The sequence below is a fragment of the Rhineura floridana genome, chromosome 3 (genome assembly GCF_030035675.1).
Source record: "Rhineura floridana isolate rRhiFlo1 chromosome 3, rRhiFlo1.hap2, whole genome shotgun sequence".
Classification (NCBI taxonomy): Eukaryota; Metazoa; Chordata; class Lepidosauria; order Squamata; family Rhineuridae; genus Rhineura; species Rhineura floridana.
This window is the reverse complement of record NC_084482.1, coordinates 68,123,168-68,143,335: the sequence shown is the minus strand read 5'-3', so window position 1 is coordinate 68,143,335 and position 20,168 is coordinate 68,123,168. Positions and strand designations below refer to the sequence as shown.

The following is a 20,168-nucleotide window of genomic DNA, read 5'->3' as shown; positions in this document are numbered from 1 at the left end:
TTGAGCCCTACACTGCATTCACATCAGCTACCACAATCTCCCTATGCTTATATAAATCAGCCTTCCCCAACCCAGTGCCCTCCGGATGTTGTTGGACTCCAGCTCCCATCCTCCCTGACCACTGGCCAGATCTCACAGACGCTGGAGTCCAACAACATCTGGAAGGCACCAGGTGGGGGAAGGCTGCTTGAAATGTTCTTATCTAGTGCCATAATTGAGAATAAATCCAGATTTCCAGCAGGCCTTATGAAAGTGGCCTTCTGCTGGGAAGAAGGGCAGGATATAAGCCAAATAATAAATAAATAAAAATGAGTGAAACAATCTTGATAAAATATAAGAGATGCTAAACCCTAGGAGGCAAACAACTTTGTTGCTACTCAGAGAGGAGGGGAAGAAGATGGGCACATATCGAAGATCAACCAGCAGTTAAAATTAGTTGTGGGAGAAAGGGGAAGAGAAGAGAGAACAGGAAGAAACATACAGGCCAACACATGGTTTCAATTTAAGGGTGAAGTGATTGACATTATTGGGGATGTCAGTGTAACATACTGTTCAGAGGTTACATGAGGAAGCTCCAAAAAACTCAAATTTTAACCATCATCATCATAATTCTGTCTGCAAACATACACTACTGAATAATCCTGAAAGCCACATCAAGAGCACAGAGGCTTGGTTCTTGACCTCTGTGCTTTTGCCTCCAGCACAAAGAAACACTTGATATATTTGAGGCAATGTTATTTGTCTTAAATACACACACACACACACACACACGTGATCAGCTTGCGTGTATTACCCTCCTAGACTGCTATTCTCAAAATGAGAGTGAGAGTCTAGTGGCACCTTGTTAAACTGAGCTACCCACACTGTTTAATTCAAAGGTCAGACATGCATGAAAGCTCCACTCCTTTTATCCCAAATGTGTCTGTCATTTCTCAATGATGAGGGCAGAGCAACTGACAACATGGAGGCACTCCTTTTACGGCTGCACATGTTCCAAGATTGGAACCCTAGAAAAAACTGAGCTCTGGAACCCGTCAAACCTCAGATAATCTACATTTTAGTAATGACTTTCCTGCAATTACAGCAAGGTGCTGAACTTCCCCCTAAAATAGGGTGCATCATTAACATCATATGAGTGAAATACCAGTACCAGTATATCATGCCCCTTGGAACTATTCCTGCTCCAAAATGTGACCACTTTTCAGAGAGAAAGTATAAAGCCATTGGAGAAGAGAATGGGAATTTTGCTTTGAAGTTTGCACAGCAAGTGACCTTCACATTGAAACAATGGATTTATGAATCAGTAGATGTCTGTGAGCTTTTCTTGTTGCTGAAAGGAAAGCAGGAGCACTGTAGAAGTCTTCACTGAGCCCAGTTATATCCCACAAGCCATAGAGGGGGAAAGGCAAAGCTGAGAAGAGCAAGAAGTTAGGGTACATGCCAAGTTCCTAGCAGAATGGAGAATACTGAATGCAATTTCAAGAAACACACAAAATGACATGGCTAAATCCTCCTGAGCTAGTTAACACTGCCATTCACTAGAGCTGGCCACAATGGAAAGACATCTTAGCGTTGGGAGTTCAGAAGATTCATTATCAAAAGGTATTAAACACAAAATTAAACATGCAGGAGGTCAGACAGGACAACAATGCATTTCATTTTACTACAATTATTTTCTGGCAAATATAAATGGAAAAAAGACAGGCAGAAATCTTGGGTGGGGATAGATATACAGTAAGAACTAGGTCTGGCATTTACATACCTATGATTATTATTTTAAACAGTTTAAGGCTTTTGTGATCCAAGTCCTTGAAATATGGAGATTGGCCACCAAAGCTTAGAGAGTACAGGCACCGATCCACTACATCTTCTTACAGACTGTAGGCAGTACCTTACATTTCACTTGCTGTTACAAGGCCATGGAATGCTTAATGCCTTGGGTCACACAAAAAGTGACTTCCCCCCCCCAACAGAATCCTGTACCTAGGATTATATGAAAAGATCCTTTTTTGGACAGCATGAAGAGCCGTAACACTCTGTGGAAACAAGTTTCTTTTGAAGGCAGACAATTAGGGTTCAAATGGAATATGTAATACTAGACTGGACACAGAGAGTCTTCTTGATTCAAGGAACTTGCCTGATTGCCCCAAGATATGCAAGGCTCAATTGCCCCAGGCTGCTTAAAAAAAAGCTAGTTTACAAAATCCACCAATTAAGAATTATTATACAAAATTTATTAATTACATTAAATCTTCTTTCAAAGACCTCAGCAAAGAAGCATTTTAAAGAGCAATCCTAACTGGTAATAGAGAGGAGCAGAGTGGCACATCCATTGGCTCATGGAGGGCGGGTGGGCACTTCTTCCTTCCTTTGTGCTATGCCAGCTCCAGGCTGGTATAACTGAGGAGCCCAGGGATTGAGCCATTCAGGGGATCTGTGTTATTTTGGATCCAAAGCCACTTGGTCTCCTGCCCCCAAAATGGCCCACTACCAATAATCTTTTCCACCAGCAGACAAGCACTGGCATAATATCCTACCTACCCCCGTCAGCATGGTGGGTGGGCAAGGTTTCGCACTCTTAGTCTCCCAACAACCATGTGTGGTAGGAGTAGGTTAACCTGAAAGTGCAAACCTTTGCCCATGGCTACCCAATAAATTTCAAAGCAGAACAGGATTCTGAACTTGGTATTCCAGTTTCCAAACTCGCCTCTCTAGTCTAGCCATTATACTAAAGCAGTTCTCCATTCAACAGTAGCCAAGGCCCACGTTAGGCAACATGGTGCCCTCCAGATGTTACTGGACAGCATCTCCCTCCTTCCCTGATAGGAACTGGAATCTAATAACTTCTAGAAGGTACTACATTGGCCATTTGTTATGCATGTACCTAGAGGTAAAAAGCATCAGAATAGCCCCTGCTGAATCAGACCAAAGATGTGTAGACCAGCATCCCGTTTCTCCCATTGATTGCCTACTTTTCCATGAATTGGTCTAGAAGAAAAGCTGCCTTAAATCAAGTCAGGCCATTGGTCTGTTGATACTGACTGGGAGCAACTCTCCAGGATTTCACACAAGGCTCTCTCCCAGTGGTTTATGGAGATGCCAGGGGTTGAACCTGAAACATTTTGCATGCAATGCATATGCTCTACCACTGAGCTAAACCCATTCCCACAAGCCTCTGCAGCTTAGGCTGTATGGCTCAGACCAGAGACACCTGTTTTGGTCAGTTCCACCTATTTTTCAAAAGTCAAATGTTCTCTTCTTGTGCAACCACAATAATGTGTCATTCCGTGAAACTAAAATACATGATGACAGATGGGGGGGTGGAGGGCAGAGAGAAGAATGGTTGGGTCAGCCCCACAACAAGGAAGTGAGTCATGTTGCTTACACACATCCCCTGTGGCTGGCACCTAGAAGAGAGACTTCATTCATTAGTGTCGCAACATATTAATGAGAGCTGGTCTAGGGTAGTTGCTGAAAGACCAAGTACAAATCAAGAAGCCTTGCATTTAAATCTTGCCTCTACAGTATATTCATGAGACAGCCTTAAGCAAGCCACTCTTTTGGAGCCCAATCTAGATAGGATTATGCTACTGTCCTACCTTATAGGTTTGTTGTTATTGCTGAATTTAGGGATAGATGATCCAGATGACTGCCAGCAGCTCCTAGCTTTTTTTTGTGTGGTAAACAACATTTATGTTAATATTAGATGCTTCTATTCCAGGTAGATTTATTTAGGATCACAGCCTGAGAATGGGTTTTGAACACAAAGCTATTTCAGCAAACCACAGTATCAGGAAAGTGGCAGTGAAGTTGTTAAAACTGTAAATTATGCTGCAAAGTTGTATGTCTTAGGTACAGGCCATGTCTTTAAGTACAAATTATCTGATGGCATTCAGCAAGTGTCCCATGTCACTATTTTCAGCTATTATCTTTCCAGATAATGCAAGTATTTTTTGCCACTATGCATGTGACAATTCTTGACACTTGAGATAATTCTTGACTATCTGGATTTCCCCCCCACACCCAAAAAAAGAAAGTGAACAGTTACAAGAAGTGTCTGGATTCTCTCTCCCACCCTCACCATAAACAACAACAAAATGCAGCTAAAAAGAATGTAACAAAACCTTATTTCCACCATTTTGATCTTTTAGTTATTCCCAAAATATAGTCTGCTACTCCAAGCTGTTGCTTAAAACCATCCAATTTATTAAAGTTATGCTCGTTTTAAAGTCATTCACTGGTTCTCCATTTTGTTTAAAGTGCCCCAAAGAAGCCAAGTATAGATTACAGATGCACTCCATTTAGCTATGGTTTCATGTCTGAATGAAAATCTTTTCCCAAGTGTCATGATCTATAAAAGATTTCAAAAACCATAAAGACACATTAAAATGATTACAGCGGATTAAAGTGGGGGGAGGGGGAGGAAAGAGCTTTGGAGCCAAGCGCTTTAAAGATTTCACAACCAGAACGATTAGCATAGCTGTGACAGACAGTGGAACACTGGGTAAGAATTTGCCATCAGCAATGCTGATTTAAATCTAAAGCAACAGCAATGACGCTATGCCACAGGTGTAACTGAGACCAGACTCCAATATCTTTCGAGATCAGTATTGTACAACAGCAGGTGAACTCCAGATGAAGTCAGGGAAATGTTAAAAACACCCACTCATAACCCTCCTTTCCACATGCATGTGTTTTTCAGTTTCCAAGGACCAGCTACCAACCCGACCCAGGAAAGTAATGAGACCTCTTGAGTAGGATTTGCCCCCTTCCCAAAACAAAACTCGAAGCTGAGTAACCCAACATGGCAAAGACAAACAAACAATCCTTGTACTAATAATCAAGTGTGTTCAAAAGGGGTAGGGATGGGGGCGGCAAGCAACCCTGTACTAATCAGATGTATTCAAAGCATTTTTTAAAAGAATATGTTAAAGACGGAGGAAGAATAGTCCCACTTGGGCGATTTCAACAAAACCAGTGCGATCCCAGCACTACAGCTTTGACGAGCGCGAACAATGCTCACCCACACTGTCAACTCGCCTCATAAAAGGAGGACTTGCAAGCCTATTGTGTTACAGTGAAGTGAATGCTTGAATGCAGAAGGTCACCAGTGAGGAGTTACAGAGTGTGTTATTCTGGTGTTGGGTTGCACAGATGTGGAGGGTGCTGCGTGGTCAGTCGAAAAACGCTCTACCTTTGTCTGCGGAAAGCCAAACCGCCTTCCCGCTCCCCCTTTGCCCGTTGCTTTGGCAATACTCATCCTGAACACTCCTGGAATGTTAATCAAACTGTCCCCTCCTTCTTCCCTTATCTCCCCCCCTCCAAACTTCCAATAAATCAGAGCAAACAGCAGAGGAAGAGGAGGAGAGATTGCTTTTATCTTTTTGCAACAATCAAATCCATGTGTCCATGAGCCGCTGGAACTAGGGCAAGCCCAACACGGGACTAAGAGCTTCTCCCTCCCCCCCGACTGAAACTTCAGTTGACAAAACGGCGAGAAGAACTAGCCAAGCCCCCCCCCCGACACATAAAGCTACGAGAAGGCAGAAGCAGCAAGAACCAAAAAAGACCGCCCTCTCTTGGTATGCTTCGCTGTTCAGTCCGATCCAAGCCGCAGTCCTCCAAGAGCAGCAAAGGGGAAGAAATGGTTGTAAAACAGAGGTGCTTGAAGGGGGGGGAAGAGCTCAACAAGCAGCCCATAAAAGTGGCCCGAGAGAAACATACAGAGGCTGATCGGCGCAGCATCTCCCTGCCCTTTCTGCGCCCCTAAGATAAGAGGAAGAGGGAGCACCTCTAGAAGGGTGCGCGCTCGGTTTAAAAGGAGCATTAACCCCCTACGATCTGGCACCGAGAATAGCCCATTTGGGGTGGGGGCGGGGATGGAATGGATCGGGCGGAAGCAGCATTGGGGAGGGAGCGGCGAAGAGAGAAGGGGGTAGCCGAAGTTGTGCAGTCCTTGCAGGAACGCATCTTGGGAAGCGAGTCCTAGGCGCGGGGATATGCCCGGACAAAGACCAAACTCCTGGCAACGCACATGGAACAGCGGGATGATCCGCGTCCCCACCGACCGACCGACCCCCGAGCATTCCCACAGAGCCCCTACCAGGCACGTTCTTACCTCCCCTTCCAGCTGCACAAATCGCTGGAGAACTGCGCCGTGCAGCCCCTGTCCAGTACCAGAAGCCCGACGAAAAGCAGTAGCGGGGACGGCGGCGGGAGCAGCAGCCCAGGCGCCGGGGCTCTCCGCATGGTCCCCGCCGCGCTGCTCTGGAACGGATCCACCCGACGAGGCAAGAGGAAAGCGCCCGTAGCCAGCACTACATGGCGAAGGGGAAACCCGATCCGAATCCAACCGCTAACACCAGCCCATCCCCACCGACCGGCCACTCGGCTCAGCAGCCTACTAGCTCTCTAAACCGGCGCTCGCTCTGGCTTAGCAGAGGGCGGGCAGCCACCTCGCCTCAAAAACCACCCACTCATGCGTCACCTGCGAAAACCTGCACTGGATTCTTTGCGGAGCGGACTTTATTCTTTCCTATACTTCTAAGCTGCTCCTAAGTACTATGAGGGGATGCTCTTTTTGTCTCAGGAACTTCATAGCCAATAGGACACAAAAGGCTTCCCTCCTTTGAGAACATCACAGGCCCCCCATGAGAGGCCCTAAAATGTCGCCGCTCTGCTATCTTTTTGTTGCTGTCTTTTGACGACAGACAGGAGCTCTGCGCTTTTCAACAAGCACAAAGTCAGCAATTCCTGTGAAGGTATAGTGAAGGGGGAAAGCAGCATCAGTTAGATGTCTACCTGCCAAACAGATATCACATCTGGACCCAGTCACTCACTTTTAATGTTAAACGGGTGTAGTTGCATAAAAACATGTTCTTGCTGGAGGAAACCAGTACAAGAAGCCTGAAGGGGCACCAAAGTTTATTATTGCTATTATTATTATTAGTTGTTTTGCTTCATAAAAATGAATCCAAACTGACATACAATAAAAATATTAAAACCAATATAAAACTCACACAAATAAAAAGTTTTTTTTTACAAAAACACAATACATTGATAAGATGGTGGCGCAACCCACCCCCTAAAAGAGGTTACAACATCAGAAACTCTCCAAAAAGTTAAAAGCCAAATGTCTGGGAGAAAAGGAATGTTTTTGCCTGGCACCTAAAGATAAATAAAGACTGTGCCAGGTGTGTCTCTCTGGGGAGAGCATTCCATAAGCAGAGGGTCACCATTAAGAAGGCTTGTTCTTGTGTCACCATCCTGCACACCTTCCTCAAAGGAGGCACACAAACAAGGATCTCAGCTGAATGCAGGATCCAGGTTGGTTCATATGGGGAGAGGCTGTCCTTGAGGTATGGGGTCCTGAGACATATAAGGCTTTATAGCTCAAAACCAGCACTTTGAATTGAGCCTCAAAACTAATTGGTAGCCAGTGCAGGTGTGCCAGAATTGGTGTTTTATGCTCAGACCGTTTTGCCCCTATGATCTGGCTGCCAAATTCTGCACCACCTGCAGTTTCTGAAAAAAAGTTGATTGGAAGACTGGCAGTGCAATCGTATGCACCGGCCTCCGCCAACCTGGTACCCTCCAGAGGCTTCAAACTACAACTCCCATCAGCCTCGGTCAGCATGGCCATGCTGGCTGGACCTGATGGGAGATGTAGTCCAAAACATCTGGAGGGTACCAGGTTGACAAAGGCTGCCATGTGCACTTACTTTGGAATCAGCCCAATTTAACTCAGTGGGATTTACTTCTGAGTAAACATGCATAAGATTGCACAGCCCTTTGTAAGGGCAAATCTAATGCTTAGGTCAATAGTGTGAACTTTAAAGTGTGTATTTGAATACATTTGTGCTGCAATCCTAAATGTGCCTGCCTGGGAGACCTGTTGAATTCACTGGGATGAGTAGACATCCATATGATTGTGCTGTTGAACCTTCTCTTTAATTGTATATTGGGGCTTCTCTCTGTCACAAAAAACATAAGAACATAAGAAGAACCCTGTTGGATCAGGCCAGTGGCCCATCCAGTCCAGCATTCTGTTTATACAGTTGCCAGTCAGAGGCCCATGGGAAGCCCACAAGCAGGGCCTGAGCACCTCAGTAAAGTTTGAACACTAACAGAAACACTAGTTAGAGAGGGACGCAGGTGCTTCAGACCATATGTTATTATTCCTTCGGAGCGCTTAAACTTCTGGTTATTATTTATTTATTATTTGATTTTTATCCCGCCAGCAGGAGCCCAGGACGGCAAACAGAAATGCTAAAAACACTTTAAAACATCATAAAAACAGACAAAATACATTAAAACAAAAGTCAAAAACATTTTTAAAAAGCTTCAAAAACATATTTTAAAACAAAAAAAGGGTTAAAAACATATTGTTAAAGAAAACATATTAAAAGCAATTCTAACACAGACGCAGACTGGGATAGGTCTCAGCTTAAAAGGCTTGTTGAAAGAGGAAAATCTTCAAAAGGTGCCGAAAAGATAGCAGAGATGGCGCCTGCTTAATATTCAAGGGGAGGGAATTCCACAGGGTAGGTGCTGCCACACTAAATGTTCGTTTCCTATATTGTGCAGAACGAACCTCCTGATAAGATGGTATCTGCAGGAGGCCCTCACCTGCAGAGCGCAGTGATCGACTGGGTATATAAGGGGTAAGACGGTCTTTCAGGTATCCTGGTCCCAAGCTGTATAGGGCTTTGTACACCAAAACTAGAACCTTGAACTTGGCCCAGTAGCAAATGAGCAGCCAGTGCAATTCTTTCAGCAGTGGGGTGACATGTTGGTGATACCTTGACCCAGTGAGCAGTCTCGCTGCCGCATTTTGCACCAGCTGCAGCTTCTGGACCAGCCTCAAGGGCAGCCCCACATAGAGTGCATTACAGTAATCCAGCCTGGAGGTTACCAGTGCATGGACAACAGTAGTCAGGCTATCTTGGTCCATAAATGGCCACAGCTGTCTTATCACCCGAAGCTGGTAAAAGGCACTCCTAGCCACACAGGTCACCTGGGCCTCTAGCGACAAAGATGGATCCAGGAGCATCCCCCAGACTATGTACCTGGTCTTTCAGAGGGAGTAACTGACCAATTATCCGAACTTGGGAACCACCAAGCCACAGCGCCTCCATCTTGCTAGGATTCAGACTCAGTTTATTGGCCCTCATCCAGCCCACCACAGAGTCCAGGCAGCGGTCCAGGGCTTGCACGGCCTCTCCTGTTTCAGATGTTATGGAGAAATGGAGCTGGGCATCATCAGCATATTGCTGACATCTCACCCCAAATCTCCTGATGACTGCTCCCAAGGGCTTCATATAGATGTTAAATAGCATGGGGGACAAGATGGTACCCTGTGGCACCCCAAAGCACAACTGTCAGGGGGCCAAACGACAGTCACCCAATGCTATTTTCTGAGAACGACCCTGGAGATAGGATTGGAACCACTGTAAAACAGTGCCTCCAATTCCCATCTCACCAAGTCGGTCCAGAAGGCTACCATGGTCAATGGTATCAAAAGCCACTGAGAGATCAAGTAAGAATAAAGGTCATCCATCAGGGCAACCATGGCCAATTCAGTCCCATAACCAGGTCTGAACCCAGACTGAGATGGGTCAAGATAATCTGTTTCATCCAAGAGTACTTGCAATTGCTGCGCCACAACCCTCTCAATCACCTTCCTTAAAAGGGGATATTTGCAACCGGTCGGTAGTTGTCACTAACCAATGGGTCCAGGGTGGACTTTTTCAGGAGTGGTCGGGTCACCGCCTCTTTCAAGGGGGCTGGAACCACTCCCTCCCACAATGATGTGTTTACCACACTCTGGATCCACTTAGTCAGACCCCCTCGGCAAGCTTTAATAAGCCAAGAAGAGCAAGGTCAAGAGGACACATTGCTGGCTGCATCATCGCAAGCACCTTGTCTGGTTATTGTAATAAATGTAATAAATAACTACAAAAATGTTCTTAAAAATACATTGGGGGGGTTAGTCCTGTGGAAATTCCCTCTTCTGCACAACTATTAAAGGTGCAAGAGCCCAGTTCCCTTTTTCACCTGGGCACCTCAAGACTACAACCCTATTTCAACCTGGGTGTGTTTGAAATATATATTTAAAAAATTGGGGTGCAAGTAAGGAAGAGATCCTAGAGCTCTGGTACAAAATTTTTGCAATCATTATGTATGATGCTTCATAGGAGAGACCACTTCCTTATAAAAGAAGACAGTGACAATCTGCAGACCTATTCACCCACTAATTGGACCTATAACATTGTGGGTCGCTACTGTGCCTTTGCAGGCATGGCTTATCTAAATAAATGTGTGTCTAACACTGAAGTGCTTCCTCCACAGGAGCATATTTTAACAAATAAGAAGCATATGAAGTAGCCTTATACTGCACACCATACATTTAAAGCACACGAGTTCTTGCAAATAATCCTTCAAAGTGTAGCTTAGCCCTCACAGAGCTACAGCTCCCAGCACCCATAACAAACTACCATTCCCAAGATTCTTGGGGGGATGTCATGTGCTTTAAATGTATGGTGCATACATAACTTGAACTAGTCCATTGGTCCAGTAGCCCAGTACAGTTTATATTCTGTCTGGCAACAGGCCTCCAGCACAGAGCCTTCCTAGCCCTGATCTCTGGACATGGAGCTGGTTTCTGGTCCTGGAGCTAGGAGTCATTTCAAGGCCCCATTCAGCAGTAGAACTGGGTCCTTGTGTGTCTTTAACAGGAACACAGAAAACTGCCACTAATTCATCTACCACAATAGTGTGTACACTAACTGGCAGTGGCTCTCCAGGGTTTCAGAGAGAAATCTATCCAAGCCCTACCTGAAAATGCCAGAGAACAAGTCTGGGACTCTTTGGATGCAAAGCATGTGCTCTACCATTGAGCTACAACTCCCCACCCACCCATCCTATGGGTGAATCAGGTTTACACAGCCTTAACAATGACCTCACTCACAAGTATGGTTGTGCAGTCAAGGAGCGTAAACAGCTTGATTCGAACAAACCAAATAAAAAGGTTGTGTCAGCATAAAAAGGAAGGATGATTGCCAGTTATAAGAACATTTCCAGGTGCGCCAGTGATGCACCCAGCTGAATGTTTGAAGATATTCAGGCACATCTTAGCATTCCTGCCTTGTTGCAGCACAAACATTTATTAGTATATAGAAACTGGCATGACATTGGAAGAGTAGTGAAAGTGAACAGGTATGGTCAGGTACACAGTACCAACATAACGCTTTGTGGTGGTATGGAGATAGTACCAAATGCTTTTATTTATTTATTTATTTGTATTTGAATGCCATTATCAGAATGGTGTAAAGCAACCACGGGCCAGGAATCTATTTCAACCTGAGGGGCAACTGTCTCGTGTGGTTAACCTTCCGAGATAGGAGGTACATGCCGGCGGTGGATAGGGCCAAAGCAAAAGGGGGTGGGATCTAAATGAAGTGGGCAGGCCACCCAACATTCTCTCAAATACATACACACACACACTTATTCATACATATCCACATATAAACATATACACATCCACTGTAAAGAGAGGGAAGGACTGTGCTTAATCCTGTCAGAGTGAGGTGCTAGAGCTCATCATACATAGGAGCCAGAGACTACGGAAGGCAAATGTATTCCTCCATTCAGGCAGGGTGGGAACCTACAGCTAGTCACTGGGGAAGAAAATGTTATCTAAACATGCTCAGAAATACTGTGCTTACATTATTTCACATCTGTTTCTTTAATGAAGTGGAGTGGCCACAGATGGGAGAGGGGTGCTAGGTGTGTGTGCATAAAAGAAGATGGGGTTCCAAGAACAATAAGATCTGCAAGAGATTATATTTACGTACATCTCTGCATCAGAGGCTCTGTCCAGTTTTTGTTTGTGTGTGTGTGTGCAAATCGGGGACAATTCTTGCAACTGCCAGTAAATTAAACTAACATATTAAAACAAAACAATGCATTTCACATATAAAAATAGCAATGTGTGGTTCCTCATACAGAGAATATTTCCCAACCCATGTTTTAAATTTTAATATATGTGAATGCACTGTGTGCAGTATTCTCTTTTGAGAGGAGGGGCAACTCTATCCCATGCTGTTAAACTGATAGCTGGAAACCTCAAAATCACCACACGACAGGGATTGTCATTAGCATCCTGTGCCCATTATCACAGTGGGGAAAGCCAATTGTGTGAACTTGTTCTTGCACTGTAGTTCAACAGCACGGGTATTCCTTTGCAAAGACCCTCTTTACAAACCTGGCTGTACTGTAAATGCCTGAGATATGCACTCCAGTAGGTTCTGGTTTGGGGGTTATGTTCCCATAGTGCTTGTGATGGAGAAGGTTCCAATCTCCCAACTGTATTACCATCCATTTGTGGATTGTTTTTCCTGTGTCAATTTTGTTTTCCAAATTAGGGTTTTTGTTTGTTTGAAAAACCAAATCAGTTGATTGCAAAGTTCCAGTGTGGTTTACAGTAATTACATCAAATGATGATGCAGCAGCTAAAACATCTAATTACTGGGCTACAACAACACTAAGAGGCATCATTCTGAGATAAAATATTGCAAAATTCTTCATTTTCTTGGGCATGTACTGTAATGTGAACTTACATTCTCAGGATCTTAATTTTTCTTACATGAATGTTTATTCACCACAAGACTCTGTCTGTGAGTATTACATGGAAGAAGAGATGACCAGAAGAAATGTGCTAGGCTTTCCAGTTCCCCTTAAGATTATTTTTGTTGTTACTTGCAGCCTCTGTTTCACTGCAGTATTATCAGACTCTACTTCAACAACAGATTGCTTCTCACAAACATCAGCCTATGTCATCATTTTGCACACAGAGGAAGGGTCTGTACAACAAACAGATCCTGATCACCTGAGTATTATGCAAAGGGTGTACCGGAAAATTTCTACAGTTGACTGACTGATCCATTCCACATTTCTGAGGGACTATCTCTGCAGCCAGTAGTGATATTAAGGTAAGGAGGGCCTGATACATCACTTCTTGGTGTGCCAAAAAGTTTCATAGAGCTATAGCCTATGCTAATCACTTGATCTTTTTCCAACCCACTTTTCTTAAGAGCACTCTAGTGCTAGAATCAAGAAATCCTGCACCAGGAATGACCCAAGCCAGTTATTCCTAGAGACTGATTATTGAAGAGGCGGACACATGGCCTTCAAACCTCTCTGTAATCCAACCCACAAATACCATGGTGCTCCCCCAAATCTTCTTCCTTCTCTTTTAGTAGTTGCACTCTGCTACTAACAGACTGAGGAAAAGGTCTTCCTTTCTCCACCACACTAAAAAAAAATAATGCCATGAAGCAGCAAGAAAATGGCCAAACACATGCCTGTATCTGAATGCTCCGATGCAATTTTGAGGTGTGTGAACCTTGGAGAACTTGGGAGTCTTACAAGATATGCACACCCTATTTATTTATTTATTTATTTATTTATTTCTGTTATGTGCATTATTGTGGCTTTCCTACATGAATGGCATGAGATGGAATCTGTCAACAACATATTCTGGCTGTGAGAGGGAAATAGAGCCTCGATGTTTAGAGGCAGTATACCTCTGAATACCAGACACTGGGGACAACCAATGAAAGTTCCATGTAAAAAGACACAGAGAGAGACAGAGAAACAAAACAGGAGAGATACACAAACCAGGCAGAATGCAAAAAGAGAAACTCGTTCTGAAAAGTGCCAGATACTAGGATTGCACAAACACTAGCAGTCTATCTGGTCCTCCTCATGGTGCCAGATAGACTGCTAGTATCTGTTGCAAGCTGCTTTAGCTGTTTCACAGTAATCAAAAAGTTAAGAGTACTCCTGGAGAAAGAACCCAGGGTGTACAGTGAGATGTAAATCCTTGTATTTGGCACTTTTGAGAGCAAGTTTCTCTTTTTGCATTATTTCCGTTATGTCCATCCCCTGCATGCAGGCTTCCCAAAAGCATGTGGTATTATTGATATTTTTAAGGAAGATTTTATATTGTTTCATGCAAATCACTTAGAGTTTTTTCTCATTGAAAATGGAAATGGACTGCCTTCAAGTCGATCCTGACTTATGGCGACCCTATGAATAGGGTTTTCATGGTAAGGGGTGTTCAGACAAAACCGAGGTACTGTTTGTGGGAGACAAGGGAAGGTTGGGGGATGTTGACCTGGTGCTCAATGGGGTACAATTGCCCCTGAAAGACCAAGTCTGCAGCCTGGGGGTCATTCTTGACTCCCAGTTGTCCATGGAGGCTCAGGTTTCGGCTGTGAGCTGGGCGGCGCTGTATCAACTCCATCTGATACGGAGGCTGCGCCCCTACCTTCCCAACCATCTGCTCCCATCTGTGGTACATGCCCTGGTCTCCTCTTGCCTAGACTACTGTAATGTGCTCTACGTGGGGTTACCCTTGAAAACGGTCCGGAAGCTGCAACTGGTACAGAATGCGGCGGCTCGCCTGATTAAAGGCAGCCGCCAGTGAGATCACATCACTCCAGTACTGAAGGAGTTGCACTGGTTACCGGTTGTTTTCCGGGCCTAATTCAAGGTGTTGATTCTGACCTTTAAAACCCTATACAGTTTCGGCCCAGTCTGTCTGAAGGAGCACCTCCAACATCATCAGGGATGCCGCTCAACAAGATCAACCTCAAAAGGCCTTCTCTCTATCCCACCAGTTAAAACAGCTAGACTGGTAAGAACTAGGGAGAGGGCTTTTTCCATTGTGGCCCCCACTTTGTGGAATTCCCTCCCAAATGATCTCCGCCATGCCCCCTCTATGATGAGCTTCTGCCGGGCCTTGAAGACCTGGCTCTACAGGCAGGCTTTTGGGGTGGATTAGGTTTTATTATTATTGTTGAGATTTTTAATGTTTTAATGTATTTGTATGTTTTTATTTTGTACGTCGCCCAGAGTGGCTGGACAGCCAGCCAGATGGGAGACTAATCAATTTAATAAATAAATAAATAAATATGACTGGCCACTGTTGGAAAAACAATGCTGGAATGTATAGTCTTGATCCAGCACGGTTCTTTTTAGGCTACATCTGCCTTATACATTTAAAGAAGTATCATAACACTCTAAGCAGTCATAGCTTCCCCCAAAGACTCCTGGGAACTGTAGTTTGCTAAGGGTGCTGAGACTTGTTAGGACTTTCCTATTGCTCTCACAAAGTGAATAATTTGTTTCTTGCAAACACATTTTTAGAGCAACCGCTTCAAATGCAAAGATGGATCACTGAACACTAAAGCCAGGATCATTCAGACCATGGTATTCCCGATCTCTATGTAGGGATGTGAAAGTTGGACAGTGAAAAATCGGATAAGAGAAAAATCAACTCATTTGAAATGTGGTGTTGGAGGAGAGCTTTGCAGATGCCATGGACTGCGAAAAAGACAAATAATTGGGTGTTAGAACAAATTAAGCCAGAACTATCACTAGAAGCTAAAATGATGAAATTGAGGTTATCATACTTTGGACACATAATGAGGACATAATTCACTAGAAAAGACCATAATGCTGGGAAAAACAGAAGGTAGTAGAAAAAGAGGAAGACCAAAGAAGAGATGGATTGATTCCATAAAGGAAGTCACAGACCTGAACTTACAAGATCTGAACAGGGTGGTTTATAACAGATACTATTGGAGGTTGCTGATTCATAGGGTCGCCATAAGTCGTAATCAACCTGAAGGCATATAACAACAATATTGCTCTCACAGAGTTACAATTCTTTGGGTGGGAGTTTCCACAATACTCTTTAGGGGAAGCCATGACTGTTTAAAGTGGTATGATATTGCTTTAAATGTATAGCACAGATGGGGCTTTTACATATAATGTGGGAAGCAGTGTGTAGCAGGTTTGCCATGGACTCAGATAATCAGCTGAGTCTTTTCTCACACAGTGTTATGATCTGGTGGATCTTGAACCAATTCATACGAACACTTCACCTATGTGGTAGGATGGTCATTTTTTATCCCGTGAATTTGACCTGTAGTAAATTGGTGTGTTGCAGTTGGGTGTACTAATGCAGACTTTTTGGCTGCAATCCAACACACACTTACCTGGGAGTAAGTCCCATTGAACCAAATGGAGCTTAATTCTGAGTAGACATGTATTGGATTGCAACCTTAGTGAAGTGAACAACAGCAATCCAAGTGTGGGTGAAGTGAGCATGTGAATTGTTTCTTTTGACTTAGTGGAGTAATCTCATGCCTGGTTGGGAGTGTCCAAGTATCAGAGTGACTTGGGGCAAAACGTTACTTCCTAGCTAGAGCTGAGCAAAAAGCAGAAAGCAGCTGGCTGGGGCTGATGGGAGTTGTAGTCCAAAACATCTGGAGGCACAAGATTGACAAATGCTGGGACAGGGTTCCTTTTCTCCCAGTCCCATCACACACACACTAGGTAGGAATAAACTTTTTTTGATAAAGAAAGACAAAATATGAAAAGAAAAGGAAACATAACGGTGCAATCCTACACATGTCTATACAGAAATAAGTCAAAATATATATAGGGTGTGGACATTCATTAATATCGAAAAAAGAGAGGGGATGTCCCCAGAATGTCAAGGAGGGAAGTTCCAAACTGTATAGATTTATTTGTTTATTTTCTTTAAAAGAGAAAAAAAATTCTTCTTAAAATACCCAACGCATTTCAGCCTTATAACTAGGCTTTCATCAGGGGATTTATGTTGTTGAAATGCTTTATTCAATAGAGTACTTCTCACTTTCACTATGGATGGCTGGAATTATTTCAGAGCAAACATGGAGGACTGCACTGTACAGCTTTGATCTTGCTGTAACTTGCAAGAAGGTACAAAGTAATTGGGACTTTACAGAAGGAAAAGATCAGACAAAAGAAGTGACTTAGTCTAAAATTTCAGTTTCCTTATTTTGGGGGGGGAATTCTCTGTAATTTCCCATGAAATGTTTTCATTTTGAAAATAATCTTTATTTTTTTTAAAAAAATCCCCAGGAACTTTTTGTTCAGGAAAGATGAGTGAGATGAGCAATTGTTTAGCTCTACATCTAGTAAACATTAATTTCCTGTTTTAAAACCTTAATTTTTGCAACTGTTAAGGCAGTTTTGTCTCTCGATGCCCATCCCCTTGGCAAGCTTAGTTATTTATTTGTCCAAACTCTCCAGCTCGCAGGCACAGTGCAACCTGTGGACTTCGGCGCACGAGATCAGAAAGGCTGCAGATAAACAATGTTCTGCAATTTCAGATGCTCAGCAAGGGGCTCTAACAGCAGACGATCTAGACCAAAGACCAAATATGTATGCAGACACACATCCCACAAAGTTACACTGACAACAGTGTTCTCAAAAATCCTTGGCATGATTTAGACAAAACAAAAGCAACAGTAAGCTAAACAAATGTGATACTTAACCAAAACAGACAGTCACAACAATGGGAGAAAAATAATCTTGTACTATAACAGTTGCTAAGTTACCAGAAAGGAAGAAATATTTTTGCAGGGTCTGTGGCATGTAAATTTGTTCAATGGTTTTAATATTGCATACATACTTTTCAAGAGCACGTCTGAAGAGCATCAGCTAAGTTCCAATGTTTGTACTGTTCAGGTTAGGCTGGCTGAAGTCAGTGGACACCCAACAGTCACAGTCACAGTCATAGGCTGCTTTCCAGGCCTTCCACCATCTTTGTGTTTGACTATCTGCTTTTGAGATCAGTGCTGAGTTACAAGTGAATCTGTTGACACAGCAATGAATTCTCCTGTGCCAAAAAGATTAACCATACACTTTCTCTGTGGTGCTTTCTTCACACTTCCACTGATTTGTCGTGTGTGTGCTGTTGTTGGTTTGCTTATCTGTCACCTTCATAGCCTTTTATACTTCAAAAATATGACAGAATTGTTCAATTGAAAAAAATAAAAAAAAACCTGTAGGGATCAGAAGAAAACTCACAATGATAATCTTGCAAAAATCCCATTAGCTAGAAAATAGACCTGCCTGGAACTATCAGTCTAAGAACATAAGAACATAAGAAGAGCCTGCTGGATCAGGCCAATGGCCCATCTAGTCCAGCATCCTGTTCTCACAGTGGCCAACCAGGTGCCTGGGGGAAGCCCGCAAGCAGGACCTGAGTGCAAGAACACTCTCCCCTCCTGAGGCTTCCGGCAACTGGTTTTCAGAAGCATGCTGCCTCTGACTAGGGTGGCACAGCACAGCCATCACGGCTAGTAGCCATTGATAGCCCTGTCCTCCATGAATTTGTCTAATCTTCTTTTAAAGCCATCCAAGCTGGTGGCCATTACTGCATTTTGTGGGAGCAAATTCCATAGTTTAACTATGCGCTGAGTAAAGAAGTACTTCCTTTTGTCTGTCCTGAATCTTCCAACATTCAGCTTCTTTGAATGTCCACGAGTTCTAGTATTACGAGAGAGGGAGAAAAACTTTTCTCTATCCACTTTCTCAATGCCATGCATAATTTTATACACTTCTATCATGTCTCCTCTGACCCGCCTTTTCTCTAAACTAAAAAGCCCCAAATGCTGCAACCTTTCCTCATAAGGGAGTCACTCCATCCCCTTGATCATTCTGGTTGCCCTCTTCTGAACCTTTTCCAACTCTATAATATCCTTTTTGAGATGAGGCGACCAGAACTGTACACAGTATTCCAAATGCGGCCACACCATAGACTTATACAACGGCATTATGATATCGGCTGTTTTATTTTCAATACCTTTCCTAATTATCGCTAGCATGGAATTTGCCTTTTTCACAGCTGCCGCACACTGGGTCAACATTTTCATCGTGCTGTCCACTACAACCCCGAGGTCTCTCTCCTGGTCGGTCACCGCCAGTTCAGACCCCATGAGCGTATATGTGAAATTAAGATTTTTTGCTCCAATATGCATAATTTTACACTTGTTTATATTGAATTGCATTTGCCATTTTTCTGCCCATTCACTCAGTTTGGAGAGGTCTTTTTGGAGCTCTTCGCAATCCCTGTTTGTTTTAACAACCCTGAACAATTTAGTGTCATCAGCAAACTTGGCCACTTCACTGCTCACTCCTAATTCTAGGTCATTAATGAACAAGTTGAAAAGTACAGGTCCCAATACCGATCCTTGAGGGACTCCACTTTCTACAGCCCTCCATTGGGAGAACTGTCCATTTATTCCTACTCTCTGCTTTCTGCTTCTTAACCAATTCCTTATCCACAAGAGGACCTCTCCTCTTATTCCATGACTGCTAAGCTTCCTCAGAAGTCTTTGGTGAGGTACCTTGTCAAACACTTTTTGAAAGTCTAAGTACACTATGTCCACTGGATCACCTCTGTCTATATGCTTGTTGACACTCTCAAAGAATTCTAATAGGTTACTGAGACAGGACTTTCCCTTGCAGAAGCCATGCTGGCTCTGCTTCAGCAAGGCTTGTTCTTCTATGTGTTTAGTTAATCTAGCTTTAATCATACTTTCTACCAGTTTTCCAGGGACAGAAGCTAAGCTAACTGGCCTGTAGTTTCCGGGATCCCCCCTGGATCCCTTTTTGAAGATTGTCGTTATGTTTGCCACTTTCCAGTCCTCAGGCACAGAGGAGGACCTGAGGGACAAGTTACATATTTTAGTTAGCAGATCAGCAATTTCACATTTGAGTTCTTTGAGAACTCTCGGGTGGATGCCATCCGGGCCCGGTGATTTGTCAGTTTTTATATTGTCTATTAAGCCTAGAACTTCCTCTCTCGTTACCACTATTTGTCTCAGTTCCTCAGAATCCCTTCCTGCAAATGTTGGTTCAGGTTCAGGGATCTGCCCTATATCGTCCACTGTGAAGACAGATGCAAAAAAATCATTTAGCTTCTCTGCAATCTCCTTATCATTCTTTAGTACACCTTTGACTTCCTTATCATCCAAGGGTCCAGTCGCCTCCCTAGATGGTCTCCTGCTTTGAATGTATTTATAGATTTTTTTGTTGTTGGTTTTTATGTTCTTAGCAATGTGCTTGTCAGCTCTACACTGCATCAGCAGTGTCAGGGGGGGCTGGAAATTCCTGGGTCTTTGGCAGGGAAGGAAAGTCCTTAGCCAGCAGTCGGGTTGTAAATCTGCCAGGCCTATCCGAAGCGTACTTGCCAAGCCAGAAGTCCAGAAGCGAGGTCAGTGGAGGTCCGGGATCAAAATATCCAAGGAGGTCAGTCAAAGAGA

At 43.7% G+C, this 20,168-nt stretch overlaps 1 protein-coding gene across 1 annotated transcript in view; it reads right to left on the bottom strand.

Annotated features, from left to right (window-relative positions):
- Window positions 1-6,447, bottom strand: part of METRNL (meteorin like, glial cell differentiation regulator) — a 28,350-nt gene extending 21,903 nt beyond the window's left edge. The window contains exon 1 of the mRNA XM_061616469.1: window positions 6,119-6,447. Coding sequence (XP_061472453.1) covers window positions 6,119-6,249 — 131 coding nt within the window. The 5' untranslated portion in view covers window positions 6,250-6,447. The remainder of the gene's footprint in view (window positions 1-6,118) is intronic.
- Window positions 6,448-20,168: the final 13,721 nt, after the last annotated feature.